General features: G+C 37.9%; 1 protein-coding gene across 11 annotated transcripts in view; it reads left to right on the forward strand.

Annotated features, from left to right (window-relative positions):
- The window catches only part of DMD (dystrophin), a 2,236,915-nt gene that overhangs the window by 1,828,620 nt on the left and 382,324 nt on the right, over positions 1–25,971 (forward strand). For all 11 annotated transcript variants that reach the window (XM_024988361.2, XM_024988358.2, XM_024988360.2 and 8 more), the window contains 2 exons: positions 8,677–8,833; positions 25,696–25,816. In XM_024988361.2, the coding sequence (XP_024844129.1) occupies positions 8,677–8,833; positions 25,696–25,816 (278 nt within the window). The remainder of the gene's footprint in view (positions 1–8,676; positions 8,834–25,695; positions 25,817–25,971) is intronic.

The raw sequence follows: 25,971 nt of genomic DNA on the forward strand, positions 1-25,971 counted from the left end.
AAAAGAAATCTCCCCAGAGCTCCCACAGCTAGGGAGAGATGACAGCTCCTTCCTGCCTTTCGTTCCCTCTCACATTGCATTTCCACATCCTCTCTAAACTATGCCTTTAGCTATTCTATACCCACCTATTTCTCACTTTGCCCTTTTCTGTGTTAACAGCACTCTCTTGAGAAGTTAGTGAGTACATCCCAGCTTTGTTGTAAGGAGGGCAGAGAGACACTCTCGCTGTACCCGTTTTGCAGTAGTTCAATGGAGGCTAAGGAACAGAGAGTGAGGAAATGAAATGCCCGGTGCCACCTGGGTGACATAGGAGGTGCAGGGGTTGCAAAGCAGGCTTCCTGCTTTCTAATCAGTTGCTTTGCCTAATTCACATCTCTTTATAAAAGTATTCTGTGTTCTTTTCTTTTTTCTTTCTTTGTCGAGAGGAGGTCTGTTATTGCAGGGAAGGAGAAGCGGAATGCACTCCACACTGGGAGTCGTTACCACCACTCAGTCGTAAGATGACTGGAGGGAGATTGTTTTTCTTCTTAATAAGTCCTTCTAAGTTGTCCCAAATTGGACGTAGAGTGTCTTTGCTTCTATAATGAGGAAAAAATATAACTGGAATTTCTTCATTTGAAAGCACTCTTGTAGAAGTCTGCACTTCATCTGACATAATAATGATGGTAGCAACTAACACTTATACAGTATGCTTCACATACCATGCAGTGTCATGGGCACTGTAGATTTGTTGACCCATTTAACACTCTCAGCTGCTCCAAAAGAGACATTGTATTATTATCCTCTCTTTGCATTTGAAGACAGTAACACAGGGAGTGGCTAAATAGCTTCCCCAAGGTCACTTAGTTAGTAAATGGCAGATCAAAGATTGGAACATAGGGAGGTCTGGCTCCAAAGTCTGAGGTTTGAACCATCATATTATGGCAGAGAATATAAAGGCAGAAAGAGAAGGTAAGTCTCACCTAATGTTTACACATAAACATGTAATATGTGAAGGGATGAAACAGAGAGGCCAATCTCTGGGAGGAGAAAAATATTTTTATTTCTGTGGTCCCACCCTCACCCGCCAGTTTTGTACCCCAGCTTCCAAGGCGCTCGTTTTTCTCTCCCTATTTGATCCATGAATTTTGTATGGACGTGTCATTGTGGGCAATAAGGGGCAATGGCATTTTCAAAGATAAGGAAGCTCCGTTTGCGTTCTACAGGTTCATCTCTTAGAGAGGTCAGTGTCTGTAATGACACCGGCCACTTTCAGAACATCTGTCATTATAAAGGAATGAAACTTGTGAGATGAGAATGATACCGGTAGAGAAAGAAAAAAAAGTTATTCTTTTCTTGCGGAAGAGAAAAAGAAAGGTGCTACAACTGTTCTGAACATCACCCAGTGCCTTTTCTCTCCTTCATGTGAACTTGATGAAATTAAAGGAGAATTGAAAGCGGCGAACAGCATGTCAGCCAAAATATGGGCTCTTCATTCTCAGCAATTTCCCATATGCCAGCTACTGCAGTTGAATTCTTGCTGTCATTAATCAAGTAGAAAACAGTTACCTTAGCTCATCTGAGGTACTGCAAATTCGAGAATTTAAGTATTCAGATCAATGGTTTTGGCTTTTAAGTAGGCCTCTCAAATAATGCAGAATGTGTTATAAACACTCACTTATGAAAAAGCAAGGAAGTCATTCTTCACATTAAAGCGATTCAGTTTATTTCCTGATGCTTGGCTGAAATAAAGGTATCAGTCAATCTGTGCTGAGTGGCAGGGTTCAGCTAGGAAAAGCACAGTAGAGGTAGTAATTGGGGGTGGTTACGGAATAGGATAGATGAACCCTGGAACACTTAGATACAGAACCATCAGTGACAGAAAAGCTTGCATTGCCAATCTGGTCACTTCCTCCATCGGCATTATTTTATAGTGAAAAGTCACCACAATTAAGAAAACTTCCAAGGATACCCTGGAAAGACAGCCTTGTGTTTACCTAAGCTACAACATATTATAATGAAAACTTACAATTGTTTGTTGTTTCATAAGAGATTCTGAAGCCATTTTTATATGTCTCTTCCTATGATTGTGATTCTTATTTAAGGCTTCATCAGGTCATTCCGTAGTGAAAGATTTGTCTCTGTCTTTTTACATTGAGACCATCCATTACAGATTTACAAAAATATTCTTCCTTGGACATTGTTTCTATCCTATCATCCCTCTGGTCAAGAACTTCCATCTTGGTGCCCATATTTCACTCACTGATTTATCTGTTCATTCAGCAAATATTTACTGGATATTTACTCCGTAAAAGGCAGTCTCCTAGGCATGGAGAGTACACAAGTGGCAAAACACACCAAAGAAAATCACTGCTCTCATGAAGCTGATATTTAGTCACTAGAATCTAGTGACCTTCCACTCTCCATCAACCATGCCTAATAAGCCTCTGCTAACCCCTTCCCTTTCGGTCTCTCCTCTGTTTCCCATTTCCTTCCTCACCAAGCAGCCATTTAGTTACTGCCCAACATGGATTTTCTGCTTCATATAAATTCTGCTTTCTAACCCCTTCCCTGTTCTCCAACAATTTTTTCACTGTCCCATATGAGTATATACATTTGTCAGTCCTCACACTTCGAACACGGTCTGTCCTCTCATCCTCCAGATATTGTCTCGAATTCCATAATCAAGGTTTCCCTTTCTGTTTCTTTACCAGGTCTTCCCTGTACTATTCTCATTACACTTGATGGCAAGTTCTTTGAAGTATTCCTGAGTTGTTTCATAGGACTATCCTAGCTACCTTCAGCTAAATCAGACAAACACAAAACTCCAAGTTATAAATGAGTTGGTGAGGTAGAGTTGAAATGGTCCCGGACCAACAGCTGGGAGATGTGGTTTCTCCTCTGGCTCTGCTACTACCTAGCATCTATTCTTGAGCAAATCACTTTAATGCCTCAGAATTTAATTTTCTCTCTTGCAGAAATGAGGAAGTTAGACCAGACACACGGGCGGTCTCTTCAAGTTCCCTTGCAATTCTACAATCCTATTATTTTAAATTCTACAATCACTCCTTGTGATGGCAAATTATATTGAGCTTTTTACCTTGGTTTTCTTATGTTTAAAAGAACTGATTAAGTTCAAAGGTATGATATAAGAGAAAGTAAATACAATGTCTTTGAGAGAAAAGAATTCCTTAATTGAAATTGTATCTCATAATTTAGTTCAAAGAAAGTGTATGCCATCTGTTCTACATGTGTTATCACATTGCATTTTGTCCAAGAGATATAAGAAAGAGAAGTAAATACTCAGTGATAGCTAAGTGCCATTGAACTAAAGATTAACTGCTTTAAGTGGGAGAAAAATAGAGTGAAAAATTTCTACTTAAGTACACACACACACGTGCACACACACAGAGTCACTGATGACATCATCCAACATCAGCACGGCAATGTGTCAACTAAGGTGTTTCTCATTCTAAAATGTTCTGTGTCTACAAACCTTGTGTTTTTAATTTTGAAAATGTGAATAATTTGAGAAGTGATCAAGCGTATTTTTTACATAAGGATTAAGTACAGACATTTTAATTCAACCTGCCACTAAATTTATTTTCCAGATTATTGTATATATTATTAACTATGAGAATCACATACATCCACATAATTTCAGCAAAATTTATATTATGTGAGATTTTTATACTTGGGGAAAAACTTATAGATATTATATAAAGATAATCCCTTTTATGAAATTTTGAGCATTCATTTGAGAGGTGAGGACACCAAGATTGTATGGTCCACAGCAGCAGGAAATCTCTTAGAAAGTACAAGGTATTAGAAATTAGAATAATTAGAAGTCTTTTCTCTGATGGAGGACAAAAAAAAGCAAAAGAAAGCAAAGTCTTTCTGTCTTTGAAAGAAAAATGCTACTTGGACACTGAGTGTCTCTGACCTTTTCCTTTCTCTTGAGATATTAATTATGTTTGAAAGTTGGAGTTCATCTCCCAGCGGGAAAAAAAGATGTTTACTTCTCTTTGAGCTTAATTCTCTTTATTTAAAGCCCCATAACTCCCATTTTATTTCTGTGGTTCCTTATTATTTCTGCACTCTTACCTTTTCTTTCTGTATGCTTGAATGCTATCTTTTTACACAAGAGTACCAAAGATATACAGGGATATATCATTAGTTTTATAAAGGAAGTCAAACTGAAAAATGAATTCAGTATAACACATTTTGCTTTAAGAATAGATGCCTTTCAGAGTAAAGTTTTATTAAGGATTTCAAACTAGGCATCAATTGAATCACACTTGAAATATCTGTGTCTAGAGAAATAACAATCACCTTAGCAGCCCTATAATTCTTAGAGTCCTGACACTGAAGAGTTTCTTAAAGACCAAGTTATATATCCCAGCATACCTAAAGGTTCTGCATTTTACCTAAACCTTAAAAATTACAGAAATTATCTGCTTATTAAAGATTGCTACTTGCCTTGTTAAAAGCTAGTAACCCCTAAGCTCTTATCCTCACTAATAAAGATTAATAGAAAATGCATAGAACCTAAGTGTGTCTCTTCAAACATCCTCTTTTACTTTCTGTTGAGTAGGCAGGGATAAATAGAGTACATTCGCCAATTAGCAGGAAATGTATTTTGCTCAGGGACTCCAAAACATTTGGTGGAAACCATCAAGGTTGAAGATTTCCTCATATGAGGAAAGTTTGCAGTTTCCACTTCCCATGTCAATGTCAGCTCAAGTTTTGTGTTTCAGCACGTGTCTTTGTACCTTTGTGTCTCAGTTCCCACATTTACAAAACAAGCAGGTTGAATAATCTCTCAAATTCCTTTTAACCCTAAGAGTTAATGATAAAATTGGGTAGGGGTGAGGCAGTCATTACAAATACAAAGGAACATTTTCAAGAAAAATTCCAAATATAAACATAGGTTAATCATTTAGAAATATCTGGTGTACAATCTTGAAAATAAAAATGGGGCAGCTGCTTCCAACAAATGCATTAGAAATGTGTCTTGACAACACTCCACCAGCTTAGCATGACCAGAGAAAATGTTTTCTGAGCTCAGAGCATTTCATTACAGTTAGATCTCCTTAAAAATCATGTCACTGGCAAATTCCACCTTTGCTCTGTGGAAACCAAGAAGTAATGCTTAGGGCACATAGGAAATACTTTAAGAAATTCTTCCTCTAAGAGTGGTGTTGGAGCTCACAACTGGCAGAGTTGTGAAGAGCCTTTTTCAAATTATAGAAACTCAGTATCTGTGAGTCTGTTTCTTTTTTGCATATTCGTTCATTTGATTATTTTTTAGATTTCAAACTTGTGATTACCAAAGGGGAGAGGGAGGAGGGGAGGGACAAATTAAAGGAATGGGATTAAGAGATACAAATTACTATGTATAAAATAGGCAAGCAGCAAGCATATATTATATAGCACAGGGAATTATAGCCATTACCTTGTAATAGCTTAAAATGGAGTGTAAGCTGCAAAAATACCAAATGACTGTGCTGTACAACTGAAACTAATATCATATTGTAAATCAGCAGTAAGACTTTATTTTTATTTTTTTCAATAAAAAAGTTTCAAGTGCCAAAAATCTGGGATGAAACTTAGGAGTCTGTACGTTAAACAAGCTGCTCGAGTGTTTCTTATGCACACTAAAGTTTGAGAATCATGGCTATAGATTTTCTATCTGTTGTTTTAAAGCAGAAGACATTATCTGACTGAGGTTTCTCCTCTCCAGCCCGAACCCACTGTCCACTGTCTTTTATAGCTTGTTTTTGTCCGCATATCACATCTTTCCTTTCACCCTCAGGCTTCAGCAAGGAACAGAAAGTCATTTGATATGTACTTAAGGTGATCAGATGTTTGGGAAAGTGATCTAATGCTATGCCTCAGGGATGACTAAGGAAGGCCCCCTCACCCAGAAAAGTGAGAGCTTTGTGTCACACAGGATCCCAGGCCCTTCTGTTCCTCTGTTAACTCTCTTGGCTGTCCTGTGCCCCTGAAGTTTCTCTTAGATCCTTTAGAACAGAATTCCCTGAGTCTCAGTGCTCTTTTTTTTTTTTTTGCCTCTTTCTTAGGGGGCACAAAGGGTTTCCTTGACCTGCTAATTATTGGTCAACACCATTTATCCTGGACGGGTTGTAGCACTGCTTTGTGTAAAGAAAGCAGCAGTTGGAAGACTCATCTTGGTTCACCCGCCCTTGAGCAGGGAGGTGTTATTTCCTTCACCAGACACATGGAGGCCAGGCACTAGACATCCTTATATCCCGCCTTACCTTCCACTCTCCTTACTCCCCAGTGCTTGATTGGGACTGAGTGGCACTCAATAAATATTTATCTAATCAGTGTCTTATTTAGCATTCACTGCCTTTCCATGTCTGCACTGTGCCTGTCTCTACCTTTCAATGTGTCCTGCTTGACAGCCTCCTTTACCCCCAAGGGGCCCAAGCTGCAAATTCCAGACACCCTAGGGAATCCTTTTAACCAGTAGTCATTACATGTCATTAAACAGCTAAAATCTTGCATAGGGAGCTCTCATTTCGGCTTATCCTGGCCAGGTGATAATTGAAATAGGAGGAGGGAACAGAAACATTAAAAGAACTGACCTCTATGCCATATGCAGTCTTCACTGTTACATTTAATTCATGATATTTATGATATGTCATGATTCATTGCTTAGATGATAATGTCCTTAGAGTCTTGAACAGATTAATTTCCCTGATGAAAATACCTTCTTTTTTTTTTTTCTGAATATAATGTCTATATGGCTCACAATAGAGATTTCTGGCGATTTGGAAAAGTTTAAAGATGAAGAAGTACATCACGTGTAAATCCAGCTGTGAGGGATAAACTAGTTGTTGTTTCAGAATTTTTTTCACGCACAATCAAGCATGTGCACACGGATACACATACAAGCACATTAGAAAAAGAGATATACATTATTGTAACCTACTTTCTTTTTTTTTTCCCCTACTTTCTTACTTAACCACTGACAGACTGATCTTTTCCATGTCCATGAATATTTGCCTACATCATCACATTGAGCATCATGTAGGGTTCACAGGATTTGAACATTGCATTCTATGAGTTCACCAATATATATGCAAGCACTTTCCTAGTATTGAATATTTACGTTGTTTCTACTTTGTATCAATCATATGTTTGCTGTAAATAACAGATTTCTACCTGTATCTCTGCATGCTTTCCCGGTTTTTTTCTTAGAATAAGTTCCTTAGTTTTAAGCTTGTGGATTGTTGTATTTGCACATTTTAAAGACATTTATGTATCATCAAATTATCCCTCAGAAAGTTTAGAGTAATTTAATTTCAGCACCTAGGCACTATTTGGTGATTCTGTTTGACTAAGACCAGCAGGAGACTGGTATTTGAAATATCAGGCCAAGTTATGAAATGGCAAAGGGGAATGCTTTTCTTCCTGGTGAATTTGCATTTCAGTCTCTGCAACGTTAGAAACTATATTGTATGTATATTATAGGCAGCATTAATTTATATGAATTAATTAGTAATTGCTGATCAGATGTAAGTGATGCAGCATAATTCTTGATTTACCTGAGGGTACAGCTTGACTCACATTCTGAGTTTCTTTGTTTTCTGGATGATGATTTATTATCTTAATTTAGCTTCTTATCCCCAAATGAAATACAGATTCTATAACACAGATCATTCATTTGTATAGTCTTAAATGCCTTCTATGGATTACCATGTTCTAAATACAGTTGGTGGTAAAGCACTCAGCCTCTTGCCTAAATTATTCATGTTGGGGGAAGGCTTGCAGGCCAATGTCTGATTTTTACTTTTCCACATGAGTTGTTGTTGTCTCAGCACATTGTACACAGAGGAAACAAAGCGGAAAATGTTGGAACTCGGTGAAGACAAATCCCAGGTGCACGTGAATAAAGAAGGGTAGATGCAGAGGAGGAGCATATGGGGAAAGGAGCAGAGAGGAACAGATGCCAGATGGAAGGAGTCAATGGAAGAGGCTGCCTAGGGTGTAGAAATGGAAAAGTCAAAATATGGGGAGAGACCTTTCCATTTCTCAAAACAGAAAGAATTCCAGTCCTGGCATGAGTCACACAAAAACTGAGTGCTTTATATTAGTCACTGGGTCCAAGTTTTTCTACCAGAGACATTAAGAGTCATTGACTGCAACACTACAGGAAAACAATCCATTCCAGTGTATATTTCATGCCAGAAGTCTCAGAATTCTGCACATTAAAATAAACATATAGCTAAGCAGTCTTCCCTCAAAATTGCCCCAAAAAATAGCCCCCCATTTTGTTGGTCTCAAAAGCAGGGAGCCAGATTTTTATTGAGGAAGTGAAGTGAAGTGAAAGTCGCTCAGTCGTGTCTGACTCTTTGTGACCCCATGGACTGTAGCCCCCAGGCTCCTGTATCCATGGGATTCCCTAGGCAAGAATACTAGAATGGGTTGCCATTTCCTTCTCCAGGGGATCTTCCTGACCCAGGGACTGTATCTGGGTCTCCTGCATTGCAGGCAGATTCTTTACTGTCTGAGCCACCAGAGAAGCCCCTTTTATTGAGGGCTGCTATATACTTCACAGTACATTTACACACTATGGAACCAACCAACCAAGGTACCTTAATGGGATTGTTAGAACCATCATTTATCTTTCAAGATATTCTCACACAGTTTGCTCCCGTTGTTTTCCAGGTCCCATTTGGAAGCCAGTTCTGACCAGTGGAAGCGTCTGCACCTTTCTCTTCAGGAACTTCTGGTGTGGCTACAGCTGAAAGACGATGAGTTGAGCCGTCAGGCACCTATTGGAGGCGATTTCCCAGCAGTTCAGAAGCAGAATGATATACACAGGGTAGGAAATTTTTAAGCAGAGTGCTTTGCATATAGTAAGCATTCAACGACTATTTTAAAATTAGTTTTGACTGAGATTAGTTTGAAAAAAAGAAAAGAAATCAAGTTTAATAGAAATCGTTTTTACTTCCCTAGTCCAAAGGTCAATTAGAAATAATCCAAGCCATTATATTTTAAATGTCAAAAGCATCTGCATTAATAACATCATTTGTGATTTGCCCATATCTGTACCAAAAAAGAAAAAAAAAGATTCGCCTATGTCTTTTGGTGATACTTTTAAAGTGTTATTTTGGAAAATATTAAACATATGCTAGAGCAGACATTCTGTAATAAACCCCTGTGTACCCATTAAAATCAACAATTATGAATTCATGGCCAATCTTACTTCTACTTTGTCCTTGATTATTTTAAAGCAAATCTCAGGTACAGATCATTTAATTCATGAATATTTGATAAAGCATCTCTAAAAGATAAGAACTTGCTCTTTAAAGGTAACCACATTGTTACTGTAACACTTTTTATATCTCAGTAATTTTATCATGACAAATACTAAGGCAGTATTCAAATTTCTACTTCTCATATACATGGCTTAAATGTTTTAACAGGTTTGAGGGGGTTGAGTTTTTGGTTTAAACAAGCATTGAAATAAGTTCCACACATTGTGTTTGGCTAATTTGTCTTTGAAATCCCTTTTTTTTTCACTTTGAAGCAATTACAGATTCACAGTTAAGTTCCAGAAATAGTGCAGAGAGTTTCCCTTTGCCTTTCACCCCGTTTCCTCTAATGGTAACATCTTACATAGCTACAGAACAATAATTATTATTATTTTAACATGGAATCAATATAAAAGTTTACAATTACAATGGCTACAACACAGCTCAATTCAGACTAGCCACATTTCAAATGCTCAGATATGGCTAGTAGCTGCTCTACTGAATGGTGTAGTTCTACATGTTGGATTATATTCACATTTGACTGTTCTTGGTAAGACTGCTTCGTAGATAGTGATGTATTCACCCATCACCAGGAGGTACATAGTGCTTTGTTTTCTCTTGTGTGTGAGTGACTTTGGTGGCTATTAGTGATCAATGGCTATGGGTTGCAATGTAGTAGTTGCATATTTCTATCATTTCTTCTACATCTATTAGCAGGAGTTGTTGTTTAGTCACTAAGTCCTGTCCAACTCTTTTGCAACCCAATGGACTGAGGCCTACCAGGCTCCTCTGCTCAGGGAATTTCCCATGTAAGAATACTGGAGTGAGTTGCTATTTCCTTCTCTGGGGATCTTCCCAACCCAGGGATCGAATCCACGTCTCCTGCTTGACAGGTGGATTCTTTATCACTGAGCCACCAGCCCGTTAGCTGGAGTGCTTCTCTGAAAAGAAAATGGATACTCATCCACTATTTGGGTACCCAGGTTATTGTTCATCTAGGATAGGTGGGGTAAATATTTCTACTTTCTCAGTCTTCAGAATAACAACTTGCTCACTAGCATTCTCCAACAAAGATCAATTGTTTCTTTTCTTTCTTTGTTTTTCATTATATTTTTGTCTCCACTAAGCTCTAAGTGAGGAAGGCAGAGACTTGGTCGTGCTGACCTCCAAGACCCTAGTCCCTAGCAAAGTGTCTGGCATACAGTAGATACTAATAGGGGCATTTGAAATGAGAATAAAAGGTGCATGGACAGAAGGGAATAGAAAAACAAGTAAATTACTGCTGCTGCTGCTAAGTTGCTTCAGTCGTGTCCGACTCTGTGCGACCCCATAGACGGCAGTCCACCAGGCTCCGCCGTCCCTGGGATTCTCCAGGCAAGAACGCTGGAGTGGGTTGCCATTTCCTTCTCCAGTGCATGAAAGTGGAAAGTGAAAGTGAAGTCGCTCAGTCATGTCCGACTCTTCGCAACCCCATGGACTGCAGCCCACCAGGCTCCTCCGTCCATGGGATTTTCCAGGCAAGAATACTGGAGTGGGGTGCCATCAAGCAATAAAAACTTGATAGAATGGTGCCACTTTTGTATGTTCAGCACTTAAAGGAAAGATCTCTATGAAGACACAGCCAAAAGTCACATCTTGAACAAAGGTCAAGGGTTTATATTACTCCAGAAAAGAAGGTATAGAAGATTACAGAAAGGGAAGAAAACACGAGAGAAGATCCAGGAGTTGATAAATAATTGCCAAGAAAACTGCCAGTTCTTCTTTAGCCATTCCCCTCCATATAATTCAGAATATTAAGGCAGTTTTGTGGGAAAAGAGAATGCCACCCACTCCAGTATTCTTGCCTGGAAAATCCCATGGACAGAGGAGCCTGGCAGGATACAGTCCATAGGATTGCAAACAATCAGACATGCCTTAGCAACTAAACAATAAATGATAGAATAGCTATATTTTTAAATGTTCTAAACACTTGAATATATAGTTAAAACACTCGTGCATATGTAGAAGAGGGTTCACTGAGAAGGAAGGGCATTTTAAGTAGAATTCATTATATGACATAGTGAGATGAGACAGAATTTGTACAAAAGGTATCATTTTATTCTAGTTCCAGAAGTCAAAGGTGATGAATCATTGGACAGGTGCACTAGGATTCAGGAGACTGGGATTCTAGCCGCCTCCTCCATAGGTGAGATGGTGATTGCTCCTTTGATTTTCAGCTTGAAGATGAGGAATTTGATCCACTTAGTTTTTTCACAGTTTCTTCGAGCCTACCTTTTGTCATAAATGCAGCCTCACTCTCCCTGATTATTATAAAATGTTAGTCCTTATCATTCTCAGTCCTTTTACTGAATAATCTGATGATCAATGATATACTTTAGGAAGATGTGATGTAGAGTCCTGGTTAACAGCCACCATACTGAAGTGAATTAATCCCCACTTGGTTAGTATACTTATTCAGATACCCATCTGCTTCCTCTCTGTGGTGTATCAGGACTTCCAGCCTATTGATAACTCTTGGTTCTGTATATTAGTTCCACTGATCTTCTATCTTCGTCTCCCTCCAAGTCCAACTTAGATTCAGTCATCAAGCATTTAAATATTGATAACTCTTTCAAGACCCTAAATTCCTTCATTATCTTCTTGTTGCTGTCATCTACAAAACCCCAAGTCTTGGAGAATCTAACTAACTAGTTTCTCCTATCCAAACAACAGCAGAGCAGACTGATGCATAGTACCTTTTCAGGATGACCAATCTCCAGCCTTCCGACACTAACACATTACTGGATCAGTTTACTTCTCTTGACCCTGTCTACTGTGTCATCATCACCATTTCTGCAGACCTTTTCTCCTCACTTTTCTGTATCTATTCTTACCACCCTACAATGCAGTCAACATTTTCAGTCTGTGTAATCTATGTAAAAATAAAAATTGAATTATGTCAGTCCTCATCTTAACACTCCCCAGTGACTTTTCAATGCCATTGGGAAATGACCACAAATCCTCAGCAGGACCCCCAAGCCCCCCAGGGTTGGTCTGCTCCAACCTTCTGTTCCGTACTGTTCTTCCTCTTGCTGTCTTAACGCTAGCTATAACGCCTGCTTTTGTTTTTTTCCCAGTTCTCTGTTCCTCTCAGGTGGGGCTTTGAATATACTGATTCTCTGTCTGAAACCCTTTCTACCCAAACCTACCCCCTCATAATTTCCTAATTATGAGAATTAGGAAATTCTAATGTCTAAGAATCCTTTACATCTTGGCTCAGACATCAAGCAAGCTTTTTTCCAATGCTCACATTTGACTAGGTCTCCCTTTATGTCTTCATAACACCATACTTTTCTTTCTATGATGTAACATTACTTGTCATCGTGCATATGTGTGACTTTTTGATTAATGTCAACCACGTTCACTAAACCTTGTGCTCCAAGAAGCTTTCTTTTCAGAAGAGGGTTGTCATTTTTATCCCTAGCACCTTCTAAAGTGTCTAGTACATGATAGACACTGAATAGATAAAGGAACCAAGGAATTAAGGAAAGAAGATAAAGAGGCAGGAAGGAAGGAGAACAGCCAATGAACTAATCTCGTCTTCATTCTCTGCCCTCCTGAGATCCAGGGCAGGGAGATAAAGAATCAAGAGTGATGTTCCTTCCTCACTTGCAGGATCTTTGTTTACTCCCAAGTAAGCATCTTTTCGTAGTGTGTAAAGCTACTTTGATGCCCACTGATTTTCCTCAGGTTCTGGTCCAATGTTTTCATGAAATTCTCTTTGTATCCTTAAGAAAAATCCATGTCACAAAGCACTCGCTCAAAGAACATCATCACTCCTAAGTGTTGATGAGAGAGCAATTTAGCACCCTGTTTACTCAGTTCTGTCACACTTATGCAGTAGCCCTTTTATGGTTGTTGTGGAATTGCTGTCTAGTTCATGATGCTCTCACTGCCTGGGGACAAAAAGAACAAAGGAAAAATCCTTGAAATCAGGTGTCCTCTCTATCAGAGCTTCTGAACCCAGTTAGGAGGGGGTAAAGGGAATGCAGCCATTACAAAATTCTGTCAAGATCTGGTCTTGAACAGATTTTGTTTTGTAGCCTTTTTAGAAAATGTGCTCTTGAAGGGTTTCTCACTCCAAATACTGTTTATATAAAATGTTCTAGTAATCAAGAAATTTTGCTTCTTTTTTTTTTTTTTAAGATGGCTCATTTCTTATTGTAAACTTGCTCCCCATGTATTTGGTGTGTCACTTTTTAAAAAAACATCACCTGCTATCTATTAGAAATTATTAATGCTGTTTCTCTTTTATGGGAATACAAATCCCATTAAAATGGCAAAAGTATAAATAGTAATTTAAAATATTCCACTTTTTTCTATAGATCAGAATTCTTATAAAAGAGGTAATTTATCTTTTCTTAGTAAATCATTGCAGATTAATGATGAAATTTATAGCAAAATATCATATGTCTGCAGTCCATGGGGTCACAAAGAATTGGACATGACTGAGCAACTGAACTGAACTGTACTCTTTACTTAAAGCAAAAATACATAGTCAATCTCAGTAACTCTTATTGAAGAGTATACAGTTTTCCTAAAGGTAAAAGTCTAAGGGAATCCATGCAGGTATTTGGGAACTGCGGTCTCACTCCCCAGAGCAGGTTTTTATACCCTTGGGAGTGGATCTGTGTTCCCCAAATCAGTTGGGCAGCATAACAACTGCAACTGGATAACTCTGAAGACTAATTAATAAAATAATGCTCCATATGCAGTCAAGTGTTATAAATAATTAAAGCTCAAATGTGCCCTAGCAAATATCAACTGACCAGTTTTTATATCTTTTGCATACATTATCCTGGCTTTTACGGTTCCTCATTACTTGCCTCACTAGACTGACGCGTTTTCAATTAGTGTGTATTATTCTGGTCCAGATATATTTTTAAAACTGACTTCCTTTGTTTTACTTGAGCAGTCACTAAAGTGATATTTATTACTTGTCTACTTCTGTGATTAACCTAGAGAGAGTTTTAAAGGAGCAAATCATATTGAGGGATTTCCAAGGAGAACTGCAATAAAACCATGAGCTTATTTAATGCTCTTCATCCCACCCCAAATTGAAATGGAAATTAGGCCTTGATTATAAGAACACTGTAGGTAATAACATTTTGTTTGCATTTTTACTAATGAAATTGTTTGTCATTCGGTTTTCATCTTTCAACTTAAAAACCTCTCTAATTCCTTCCGTAGAGACCATAAGGACACCTCCAAAGCTTCCTGAGATTTTCTAGTTAAGATTTAGATAGAAGTAATCAATACATACATTATGAAAACAGGGGACAGAAAGCCAGTATTGCATGGATGCTGTTGACAAATAAAAAGTCTTGAGTAAAGTAGTGGACTTGTTCATTTGTCACCTCATATATTATGCGCATTCAGTCTCCTCGGAAGTCACCACAAAGTGAGGGAAAGGTTGAGTAATTCAATAAAATTATCCTGAGATCACATTGTAGGTTATACATTTATTTAAGCAATTCTGTTATCAACACCAGCCTGCTTCCTTTGGGTGTGTTTTAGTATGTGTGTTAGCTTGATGAGTTCCCTGTCTTGTCTTTTCACAGACAAAGAAAATGTCTTTAGGTGCCATTAATGGACATTAAGATTCAAGTCAGCTTTGTGTTACCAAATAAATGTATTGTTCCCTGTCACCTCTGAAAAACAACAACAACCAAAAGGGTTGTGATACAGCGAGTCATTCTAGCAGTCATTGACCTGGCCTCTTGGGATTTCTAAACAAGTTTTGATCCCCTAGCGAAGTTCACTGTTAGTTATCTAGTCTAAGATGTCTGCTTGACTAGGATGGAGGAAATCAACATCTTTTTGATCTGTTCCTCATCGCTAATGGAGTAAAAGCTGCTTTTGTATAAGTTTCGTATTTTATGCAGTCATATTTAGGAGTGCTGAATAGAAAAGATTTTCAATTATTTTTAGAACTACATTTCTAGCCATTTGAAGAAGTCTTCTGAAAACTAGCTTTATCATCAGAACTTGAGAACAGAGTCATCTAGGATTTGCTACTTTTGTTTAATGACTATAATAAGATAAACTATGAATAGTTTACACATTGACTTCTCTACCACAGTCCTCTTTATAACCATGTCAAAATATTTTGATATCTTGACAAATACTCTTAAAATAATATTCGTGTAGCACTTCGCCTTTACCAAGAATTTTTACACATTTTCATTTAATCACAGATAAGTCCCTGATCTTTTTATGTGTTCTTCCATTTCCCTCAAAAAAATTATTTTAGGAAAAACTCTACCATAACTCAGACTCCTAGAATTTATTGAGTCTTTCAATAATTTTTTATTGAGCACCCACTCTGTGCTGAAGGCTGAAAGTACAATAGTGAACAAAATGAGACTCTGCCTCCACAGACATTCAAACTTTAATGAGGGAAACACATAGTAAGCCAATACATTAATATATAAAATGATGTCAGGGGAATTCCCTTGTGATCAGGTGATTAGGACTCAGCCTTCTCACTGCTGGGGCTCAATCCCTGGTCAGGGAGCTAAGATCTTACAAGCCACACAATAGAGCCAAAAAAAAAAAAAGAATTAAACAAAAATAAAATCATATCAGATCAGTTTTATGAAAATAAAATAAAAAAATAAGGCCAGAGAAAGACTGAGAGGTAGTGGCCTACCTAAAGAGACTATTAGTTGAGCTAAGTGTTCTGTGTATGAATGAGCCAAGCAAAGACCTTGAGTGAAGGATATTCTAGGCCAAAGGAGCAACAAGTGCAAATGTGAAGGTATAAGAACAGGTTTGGTGTATCCAAGGAATAGCAGAATGGGCTGGTGGTAGGTTATAGAGAGAAGCAAAGACCAGATAATGAATGGCCTTTTCAGCCCTAGTTGGGAGGTGGATTTTATTTTGTGTATATTGAGACATTACTGGAAGACTACAGGCAGGATGTGATCCTATTAATGTGTTCAGAAATGGATACTGGCTGCTGTGTGAGGAAATGATGGTAGGAGGAGCAAAACAGAAAGCAGGGAGAAAGATTAGGAGGGTGTTGAAGTCATTTAGGAAGGAGATAATGATCACTTGGGCTGGAATGGAAATGATAGATATGATGAAAAATTATATGACCCAAGATACAGCTTGAAAGTAGAGCTGATAGAACTTAAGATAGATGGGATGTGGAATGTGAGAGAAGGCAGAGTCAAGGATGACTCTGAAGTCTCTGGTTTGAACAAATGGGGAAATGATGATGCCATTTATGGAAATGGGAAAGACTTCAAAATGATCATGGATGAGGGGAGAGTGTGTATGTGAAGTTCCATTTCTGGATTATGTTGATAGACAGAAACAAATTGTGTGATTCAGAAATTAGTCACCACTCACACTTGACAGTCTCAAATTTTGGCTAAGCCTCTTGAGAAGAGATATTAATTAATTTTCCACAGGGTTTTCTGATAATCCATTTATCTGCACTATTGCTTCAGAAAGAATGTCCAAAATTTAGGGTTTAGGCTCAACAACCTAATGCCTAATTCTCTAAATGACCCTGGGAGCAGATTGAATTTTCAGCAGTGATTTTTCAAGATCGACTGGGAATTTAACAGCATTATCGTCTGTGGAAGTGACTTCCCCAGTGGTTGTTAGAAGCAGCTGAGCCTTAGGATTGGGAGTCACACAGCTGTGCAAGATGCTATGTGGGCGCTAAACTATTCCTCCACAGTATCAGAGATCTGTAAGCAGGCTAGAGTCTCGGCTAGCCCATGCCCTTAATCTCAGAGAAGACAACTTTGTGCTTAAAAGACTTCCAAAAAGTAAATCTCAACAGGAGCTGGTTAAACACTTTGCCCCCCAGGATGCTCAAAAAAAATTTTTTTTCATCAACTAAAATTAGATATTTTAAAAAAATTATTTCAGACTTAAAATGTGTCCATTTACTTTTCAAATTGCTTCAAATTGACTTAAATGTCACTTATAAATTGGTATTTTTGTTCAGGTTGTTAACTGTCTGAAACAATGCTTAAATTTACCAGAAACAATGGCTACATGTATCTGATACTATAATCCCTTAGGTTCACTTTTCTGCAGAAGTAGAGTGAAAATAAGATAAACTTTTTTATCCGGTTTAAAGATGATATGTAGTCAAACTCAGAAGTGAAGAGACAGGTGATTTCCAGGGCCTGGGGAGAGGGGAAAATGTGGAGTTCTTCATCAAGTAGAAGCTTTCAGGTATGCAAAATGAGTAAGTTTGAGAGATCTACTGTGCACCCTAATGCCTATAGGTAGCACTCCTGAATCATGAGCTTAAAACTTTGTGAAGGAGTATCTCTTGTTACGTGTTTCTACCACAATAAAAATATAAAGGTGACCATGAGCTTTCCTTGGTAGCTCATCTGTCCCATTTTCATAACTTCTCTAATACAAAGTATCGTGAATGAGTATTAAGTGAATCCTTTGTCTTTCTGGGAGTTTGGGCTCTGTTGCCATTTCTGGCAAATCTTTCAAAAATCCCTATGAATTTGTCTTAGATTCTTAGAAGCAGAATCTCTGCTACTTCAGTGAACCACATTTGGATCTTGCCTTCTTCCATGATCTTCATTTCAGATTAATTGGACAATGATTGTCCTTAAATCAGTGTTTAGTAGTTACAATATTTCTAATGTGCTCGCGACTCAATAAATTGGGTGGCTCTTAAAAATGAGAAAGGTCATTATGGTAACAGAATGTATTCAGCAACGTTCTTGTCAGGAGTAAAACCAACATAGGCATACAGATAAAGTAGAAATAATGTGGAAATGAACAACATGATATGACAAAACTAAAATACTAATAAATCTGTGAGTATGACAGTGTTGCTGTACTTGTCCTGTGCCCACTCAGTAACCATTTGTTGAAGAAGCAGCACCGTTGGATACTTATACTTTTTAAGTCTGTCGGTCCTCTCATCTAGCCAACGCAGGCTAGAGGAAAAGCCCCAACCATTCAAATAATGGAACTTCCAAATGGGTGGACGTCAGTATCTCCTTCAGAGAAGAAATCACCTGGATTAAGAGGGCAGGGCTAATAGGGCCTCCTTTTAAGGAAAATCCACCTAGTAACTCACAGATTACTCTCAACTTTAGAGCTGGAAACTAAGAGTGGACCCAGTAAAGGATCTCTCAGTTTTTCCCAATTGACAGCATTATTTTTTTTTTCTCTCCTAATTCACAAAACAAGGCTTTCATCCTCACATCGTCTGCATCTAAATCCAACTGGCCTCCATATAACACACTTGGTTTTTCTACCTGAGTGTTCCGTTATGTATTCAACTGTATTTATTGAGTATCTATTAGGTGCCAAGCTGTGTCTCTAATCTTAATATCAGGAACGATGCCTCAGGGAGACTGTGTCATAGTGCCACCATGTAACAGGCCTGGGTCCAATGAATGATCTATACATGTTGACTATGGAATATTAGAAATGGATGTTAGAACTTAGGTAAGATACTTAGCACACCTCTACATGTTACAAATGAGGACAGGAAGGCTCAGGAAGATTTTATGACCTGTTTGAGATCATGCAACCAAGTTTGGGCCCAGCCCAGACTTCAGCTTATGTCCTGCTACCCAGGACAGTGCACTTATCACCACTTTAGTCTGCCTCTCAGGATGGTTCTGTAAAGTTTTGCTAGCAAATGTGGAAATAACATATAGTCATTCCTTCAGATTGCCAGTCCAAATGACACCAATACAGATGACACTTCAGTGGGAATATAGATAAAATTCAGCTCCGTGGAAACTGTACAACGTACCTGGTTTAAAGAGATTTGTTTTGAAATGCAAGAGCTTTTATTTACATCCTTAGTAATAGGCCCCCTGGCTTTATAAGTGACAGCAACATAGCTTTTCTGTCTGTAATGTCTGTACCTGTGCCCACATTCTCATCCTGTATCGCTCTTCTCTGATTTCTATCAAGCAAATCAGTATCTCACCCTTCACCACCCCCCACCCCTACATGGTTCTAAGCTACTTTTATTTATGTATTATTAAGTTGTCATATTCACCCTAATTTCTTCCTCACAAATAGGACAGGCAGAAAAAAAAAAAAAAAAAAGAATCAATGACTTGGTTCTTTTCTCTCACTTCCAGGTTTTTTATTTCTGATTTGCTTCACAGTCATTAGGATTTTCCACTTTTGTGGCTTTCAAATATTCTGTAATTCAAGGAACTTTTATTTTTTGTTCTGACTTTCAGCCTGGCTTAAGATGAATAATCAACAGCTTGGTTATTCTCTATTACTTTCAGGTTTTTTTTAACTTTTTCATTTGCCTCACTGTAATTAGGATTTTCCACTTCTGTGTCTTCCACACTTTTTGTAATTTAGGAAACTGGTTTCCTTGTTATTAGTCACTTTCAGACTGGCTTAAGAATTTCAAAATTTGGATCCTAAATGACTAATGAACAGATGGCTTTAGGTAAAAGCCTAACTTATCTGTACTTCGCTTCACAATGGTAAAACATTAATTGAATTAAAATATGCTTTTATACAAACATACTTACTCAACCAAACTATTGACTCCTTAAGGACAAAGATCAGGTCCCTATTTCTGCCCTACCTTATATGTAATAGATTCAAAATAAATATTTGTGAATGAATGAATCAATCAGCAAGCAGTCAAGTCACCCAGTTGGTTAGTATTTATGAGGTATAAATACTATCCATCAGATGATTTAACCTTTGCAATAAAATGGATGTACCTTGGGATTTGCTGCTACTGTAATTTTGTAGCACGATTCCTGTAAGTTTATTTTCTGAACTTCAAGAAGCTAAAGGAAAAATATCAGTTTAGTAGGCCTTGTTCTCATTTGTGAGACAGGAGATTATTTTCTTTTCACGAAGTTACTTGAAGTGTTTTGTAGTTGCCTCTAATTCGTCCACATCCCTATTTCAGACCCTTGAGCCTGGCTCTCTCAAAAAGAGAAGAAAGGAGGTATGGGGGAAATGGTGGGTTTTAAAGAAAATAGTTTCATCTGTTCAAAAGATTCAGGAAGTAAATACCATATCAGTTGAATATTGACAGCTAAATAATGTAAAGATAAATTTTGTCTATGTAAGGGAGAAGGGCTTTATGTCTGGTAGCTTTTTCATATCAGCAAAAGAATGAACCAACTTGCCTCATTTAAAATATTAATTATAATCGATAAGACACATTCAGTACTGTGTATAAGTATGTATTTTCCCCAGTGTCATTCAAATCTACTTTATTTTTTTGTGAAACAAGACGCTATTGAAGAGTTAAGGCTCTTGGTATTGAATGTTGTTGTTGTTTTAAGATGGCTCCATTTTCCTTACTTTTCAAATGAAGTTAATTGTTATAACATGCAGTCTGGGGTAAATTGATCAGATATTGAGAAATCTATTTTTCATCATTTTAATGCAATATCTTCATGAGGATTTTTTTTTTTTTTTTTTGCTGTTGTTGTCTTGTTATTATTTTTCTACCTAAGCTTATCTCTTTTAAACTCCATGCTCTAAGAATCAACCATGTCCATTGCCTAGAACAGTGTCTGGTACATAGTAGGTTCTCAAAATGTGTTACATGAATAAATGGAAGAGCACCTTTCATATAACCATGTTTAATATGACATTGCTCTTTATAGTTGTTTTTTTTTTTTTTCTCTCCCTTTTTTTCTGGGGTTTTTACAGTTTTATGTGTGTGTTGAGTCTAAATCTTAAATTCTCAAGTTTCAGTCACTTAACTGTTCTATCTTCCATCTACTTTCTTTTCTTAATTTCTGGCATCAATGTGAAAATAATGGTGCTTATGTGTTTGTAATGACAGAACTCCCTTTGTCGTTTCTTTAGATTTATTTTAATCCTTAGTGACTCATATTTAGAAATAAACTGTGCAGCTGTGGTGGAGCTAAGCTGTTGGCAACAACTCGAGGGGCAAACAAGTGGTCTCTCACAATGGATGGGTGGTCCTCAGCCTTGAATTATTTGCTGTTCAGTTTTTTAATTTTATTCTTGAAGTATAATTGCTTTACAATGTGGTGTTAGTTTCTGCTGTATGATAACGTGAATCAGTTATATGTATACATATATCCCCTTCCTCTTGAGCCTCCCTCCCACCCTACCCTCCAATTCCACTCTGCTAGGTCATCACAGGGCTATTCAGTTTTAACAATGGAATCGCATCATCAGTGTCTTGAGCTTTTTCAGTTCAGCGGGACCATTAAAATCTGTTTCCTTATTTGATAGACCCTGCCCCAACAATTATCTCCACTTTGCCCTGAGGTCTTTAATATATCCTTCTCTACTGTGGTGACCAACTGTCCTGATTTGCCTGATGCTATCCTGGTTTCAGCATCAAAGGTTCCTGGTCCTTAGTTCCTGGCAAACCAGGATGGTTGATTATCCAACTTTCCATCTGTGTTCAAACCACCACTATCCTAAAAAGAATGTATCTCTCTCTACCTTGTAATCATCTCTGTCCTGTCATCTTCTCCCTCTCAGAAAAAAAAAAAAAAGATACTAGGCAAATAATTATCATTTGAAATACCTTCTCTTTCTTCTCTTACTTGCTCCTCAGCTGAACTATTTCCAAAGCTACTGCCTCCACTGAAATTGTTCTCACCAAGTCTCATGAACAGTTTTCAGCGTTGATCTTGCTTTACTTCTTTGTCATGACTGGACACTCTTGGTCACTTTGTTCCTCTCAAACTCTTCACTGTCTTGAGCAGCTTTACAGTCCTTCTTTCCCCCAATCTTTATACCTATCCAATCCTTTTGAGTTTTTCATAGGATCCAATTACTCTGTCTGCTCATTACATTTTTATGTATGTTCTCCAGAATTTTCTTTTCAGTTCACTCCACTGAGTAATCTCATCTACTGACGTAATTTTAATCCTTCCCTATAAGCATAATCATAGACCCTTAGTGTATATTAACTTAGTGAGAGAATGACTCCTATATCTCATTTCTTCTCCCTAAACATGGCATTCGAAACTTGTTTCCTGCTGGAATGAATGTTATATCTCCAAGCTGAGGGTATCACATCCCCTTATTCTGTTGCCCAACAGACCCCCCTCATAGGAGTATTGGAGTTTTCATATTTGTCTTTATTAATTTTTATCCTGAATGTGCACATAAGGTATTCTAGACCAGAGGCTGATTTCCTTTAATCAACCTCCAGTAAATATCATCACTACCTTCTACCCTTTGTTCATGCCTTACCCCTAAGGAGACATGGTGAGATCTGATTAAATTTGTCCTGTGTGAGTAACTGACCCAGGAAAAAATGATTTTTCTCTGCTTATAAAGGAGAAGGAGGCAGGCGTCCCCTTGTCCCTCTGAAAGGGTCTCCTTGGAAACCTAATGGCTCTGAGTCCTAATTCCAGCTTCTCTGGGAGCCAGGTAGCCCCATGCACCTCAGATTCTACAACCTAGAAATGTCTCCAACGTCTGGGCTTTATATTTTTGAAATGTAAATGCCCGCAGAGATAGCCATTCCAGTCTTTCTGACACCTTGCAGCTTAACCTAGAGAACTACTCTGGGCTGTAACCAATTGGCCCCCTTGGATCAGTAAAATTAATCAGACAAATGATTACAGATCTGATTCTCATGGTATGGGAAGGTGTTCGTGTGGCTAGAACTTTTTATAGGTGTACTGAGAAATCCAGGAGAGTTTATTTCCTCATGTTTAGTTTAATTGCACCCAGCATTCCCTCCTCTACCCAACCTAGAAACTAGGAGTTCACCCTTGCTCTTTTTCTTCTTCTTCAGCATCAGTTTGGTCACCAAATTCCCACATCTCTACTCTCTTAAACATTTCCCTACTCTGTTTGGTTTTTTTCTTCCTGATACCATTTCCCTGGATCAGATCCTCATAACCTTTCAGTGAATTCTTTCAATTGCCTCCTGTTTTCTCTGACTCCATTTCTGTCCTTCTCAAATATGTACTCTGTACTAATGTCAGAGGAATTGATTTGAAATGCATACATGCCCATGCCACTTCCTGCTTAAATCCCTTCAAAGGCTCCTGATTCCCTACAAAACAATACCTAGACTTTGTATATGGTCAGAAGTTGAGGTTCAAACCCTGACTTAAAGGTCTAATTAGTTTGAGATGAGAACAGTACCCTGGTTCATCTGTGGACATGTCTTCTTGTACTTTATCTTCTACAAATGCTCACCTTCTTGAGAGAACTGCACTGGCACACTGAGTTACCCTCTGTCTTCATACGTGCATTTTTGTCTTCTTTCCTCTTCCTCCAACCTACTTTTCCCTTGCTGACTCATGTTCCTGCTTTAGAATTCTTCGTGAATACTATCTTCTCCAGGAAGCCTTTCCCAATTTCCTTTCCCATATTGTGCAAGCCTATAGCACTTTCTACATTGTGTTGAAATTATTTATGTGATCAAATCTTCCACTGTTTACTGTAAGTTCCTACCTAGGAAGGGCTGTTTTGCATTCAACTCTGTATTTCTGCTGCTAAGTCGCTTCAGTCGTGTCCAACTCTGTGTGACCCCATAGATGGCAGCCCACCAGGCTCCCCCGTCCCTGGGATTCTCCAGGCAAGAATACTGGAGTGGGTATTTCTAGTCTCTAATATAACCACTGACACATAGCAGTTCAATAAAGGGAGATATTATTATTTTTATCATTGGTAAATTCAGTATCACCTTCCTAATGTCAAGTCCAACTGGAGAGACAAAGTAAAGTAATAATTATCTTGAATCTGGAAAAATTAGATATTTGATAAAAATGCAGGAATACAAGAACTATATATACATATGCACACAAAAACATGTCTATGTGCACATTCACAAACAGATTACAAATGAAATATCAGAGGGAAAATTTACATGTAAGCAGAACAAATAACCCACCCACTCTGTATGATTTCAAGGGTGTAAGAATATCCAACTCTACAGAAGTTGCATCCCTATCTACAGGCTGAATCCTCCTATTCCACTTATAAAATTTCATTACTTTGGCTCAAAAACCTTGCATCTCTCTGCTCAATTGTAAATAACATTGAAAGATGGATCCTTTTGCAAAGTATAAGACTCAGGATTTCTTTAAATGGCGAACACTATTAGGCTTTTCTTTATAAATGTGTCACACAGTGTATTTGTAGAGTACTCTTAAAACATGATATATCTGAAATTTAAAGGGGATGCTGCTAAGTTTTCTCTCAGAAACAAAACAGGGTTTAAATTCAATAGGCAACCTTTCTAAAAATAAGGTAGAATTGAAACAAGATATGAATAATTAAGTCCTAGATCAGAATGACTTGGAGAAGGAAATGGCAACCCACTCCAGTGTTCTTGCCTGGAAAATCCCATGGATGGAGGAGCCTGGTAGGCTATAGTCCCTGGGATCGCGAAGAGCTGGACATGACTGAAGCAACTTAGCAACAGCAGCAGCAGATCAGGATGACTATTATTACTGTTGTTTTGACACTGATCTTTTAGCATTTACGTGATATTTAATATTTTCATTAATGACTTCCCTTCTGAGATTGCAGAATATGGGTCAATAGCTATCTTCAATGGCTTCAGAGTATCTGAATTTATCCTAGCCTCACAGGATGTCTCACAACCCTTAGCACTTGGTTAGGCATGAATTTTAGTGTTTTCGTTGTTTCTAGTGTATTCGTTTTCTCCCTTCTTTTGGTTCAGAAACTTCTTGAAGGCAGAAAATGTGCATTTTTGTTGTCTTTTAATACCCTGTATCAAAGAAGATTAAATTAGAGACTTAAATTGATAACTGATTTAGATGACCTCAAGACATCTGTTCTAGGCTCACTCTTTTAGAGAAGCTTGTTCCCACAAATCTACCTCCTGTGTACCTCAAAACATTTCTCCCATGTTCAAAGAAGTCACAACAGAAAATGTAATGGGTATTTCTCAAAAGTGTTGAGGTTTCACTTAGTCTACTATTAATACATCTTTATGTTCATTGTCAGACATTTTGACAGAATTAGCTGATGTTTATGAATTAGGATTGGTCATATACTTCAGTACAATCTAAGTTTTTCCAAGTGACCTTTTAGGTTTCCCATTATAGTCTGGATATCTATTCTTTTGGGTATGCGTAAGTTTCATTAGCCCTGCTAGAGTTTTGCAATATATGTCTTAGAACTGTAGCTCCAGGTTTCAAGCTTGGCAGTCAAGTTACTTAAATAAATCACTCATATCTTAAAGGATGTTAACGTATCTTGAAAGCTCCTCTATGCTCTCCACAATACAAACAGTGTTTTCCTCCTTAACAGAAAGATCTATCGAGCCTTCTTTATCATTTTATATCAGTTTATAAATAAAGGAGATAGAAATTGACCTGGGAATTTCATAACCAAGTTCTGAGCACCCAGGATTAATTTGGAGGAGAATGCCACAAGCCAAATCAGCATTTCTTTTCATCTCATTTCACAGGCCTTCAAGAGGGAACTGAAAACGAAAGAACCTGTAATCATGAGTACTCTTGAGACTGTACGAATATTTCTGACAGAGCAGCCTTTGGAAGGACTAGAGAAACTCTACCAGGAGCCCAGAGGTAATTGAATGTGGAACTGTAATAACATATTGATAGAAGGATCAGTGGTGACAGAGCAACCCATCCATTCTGGCTGCCAAGGTCTGGATAGGTCTCATATTTTCTGGGTTAAATAGAATCGATTCAAATTAAACCTTGATGCTGAAAAAGAAAAG

The sequence above is a fragment of the Bos taurus genome, chromosome X (assembly GCF_002263795.3).
Source record: "Bos taurus isolate L1 Dominette 01449 registration number 42190680 breed Hereford chromosome X, ARS-UCD2.0, whole genome shotgun sequence".
NCBI lineage: Eukaryota > Metazoa > Chordata > Mammalia > Artiodactyla > Bovidae > Bos > Bos taurus.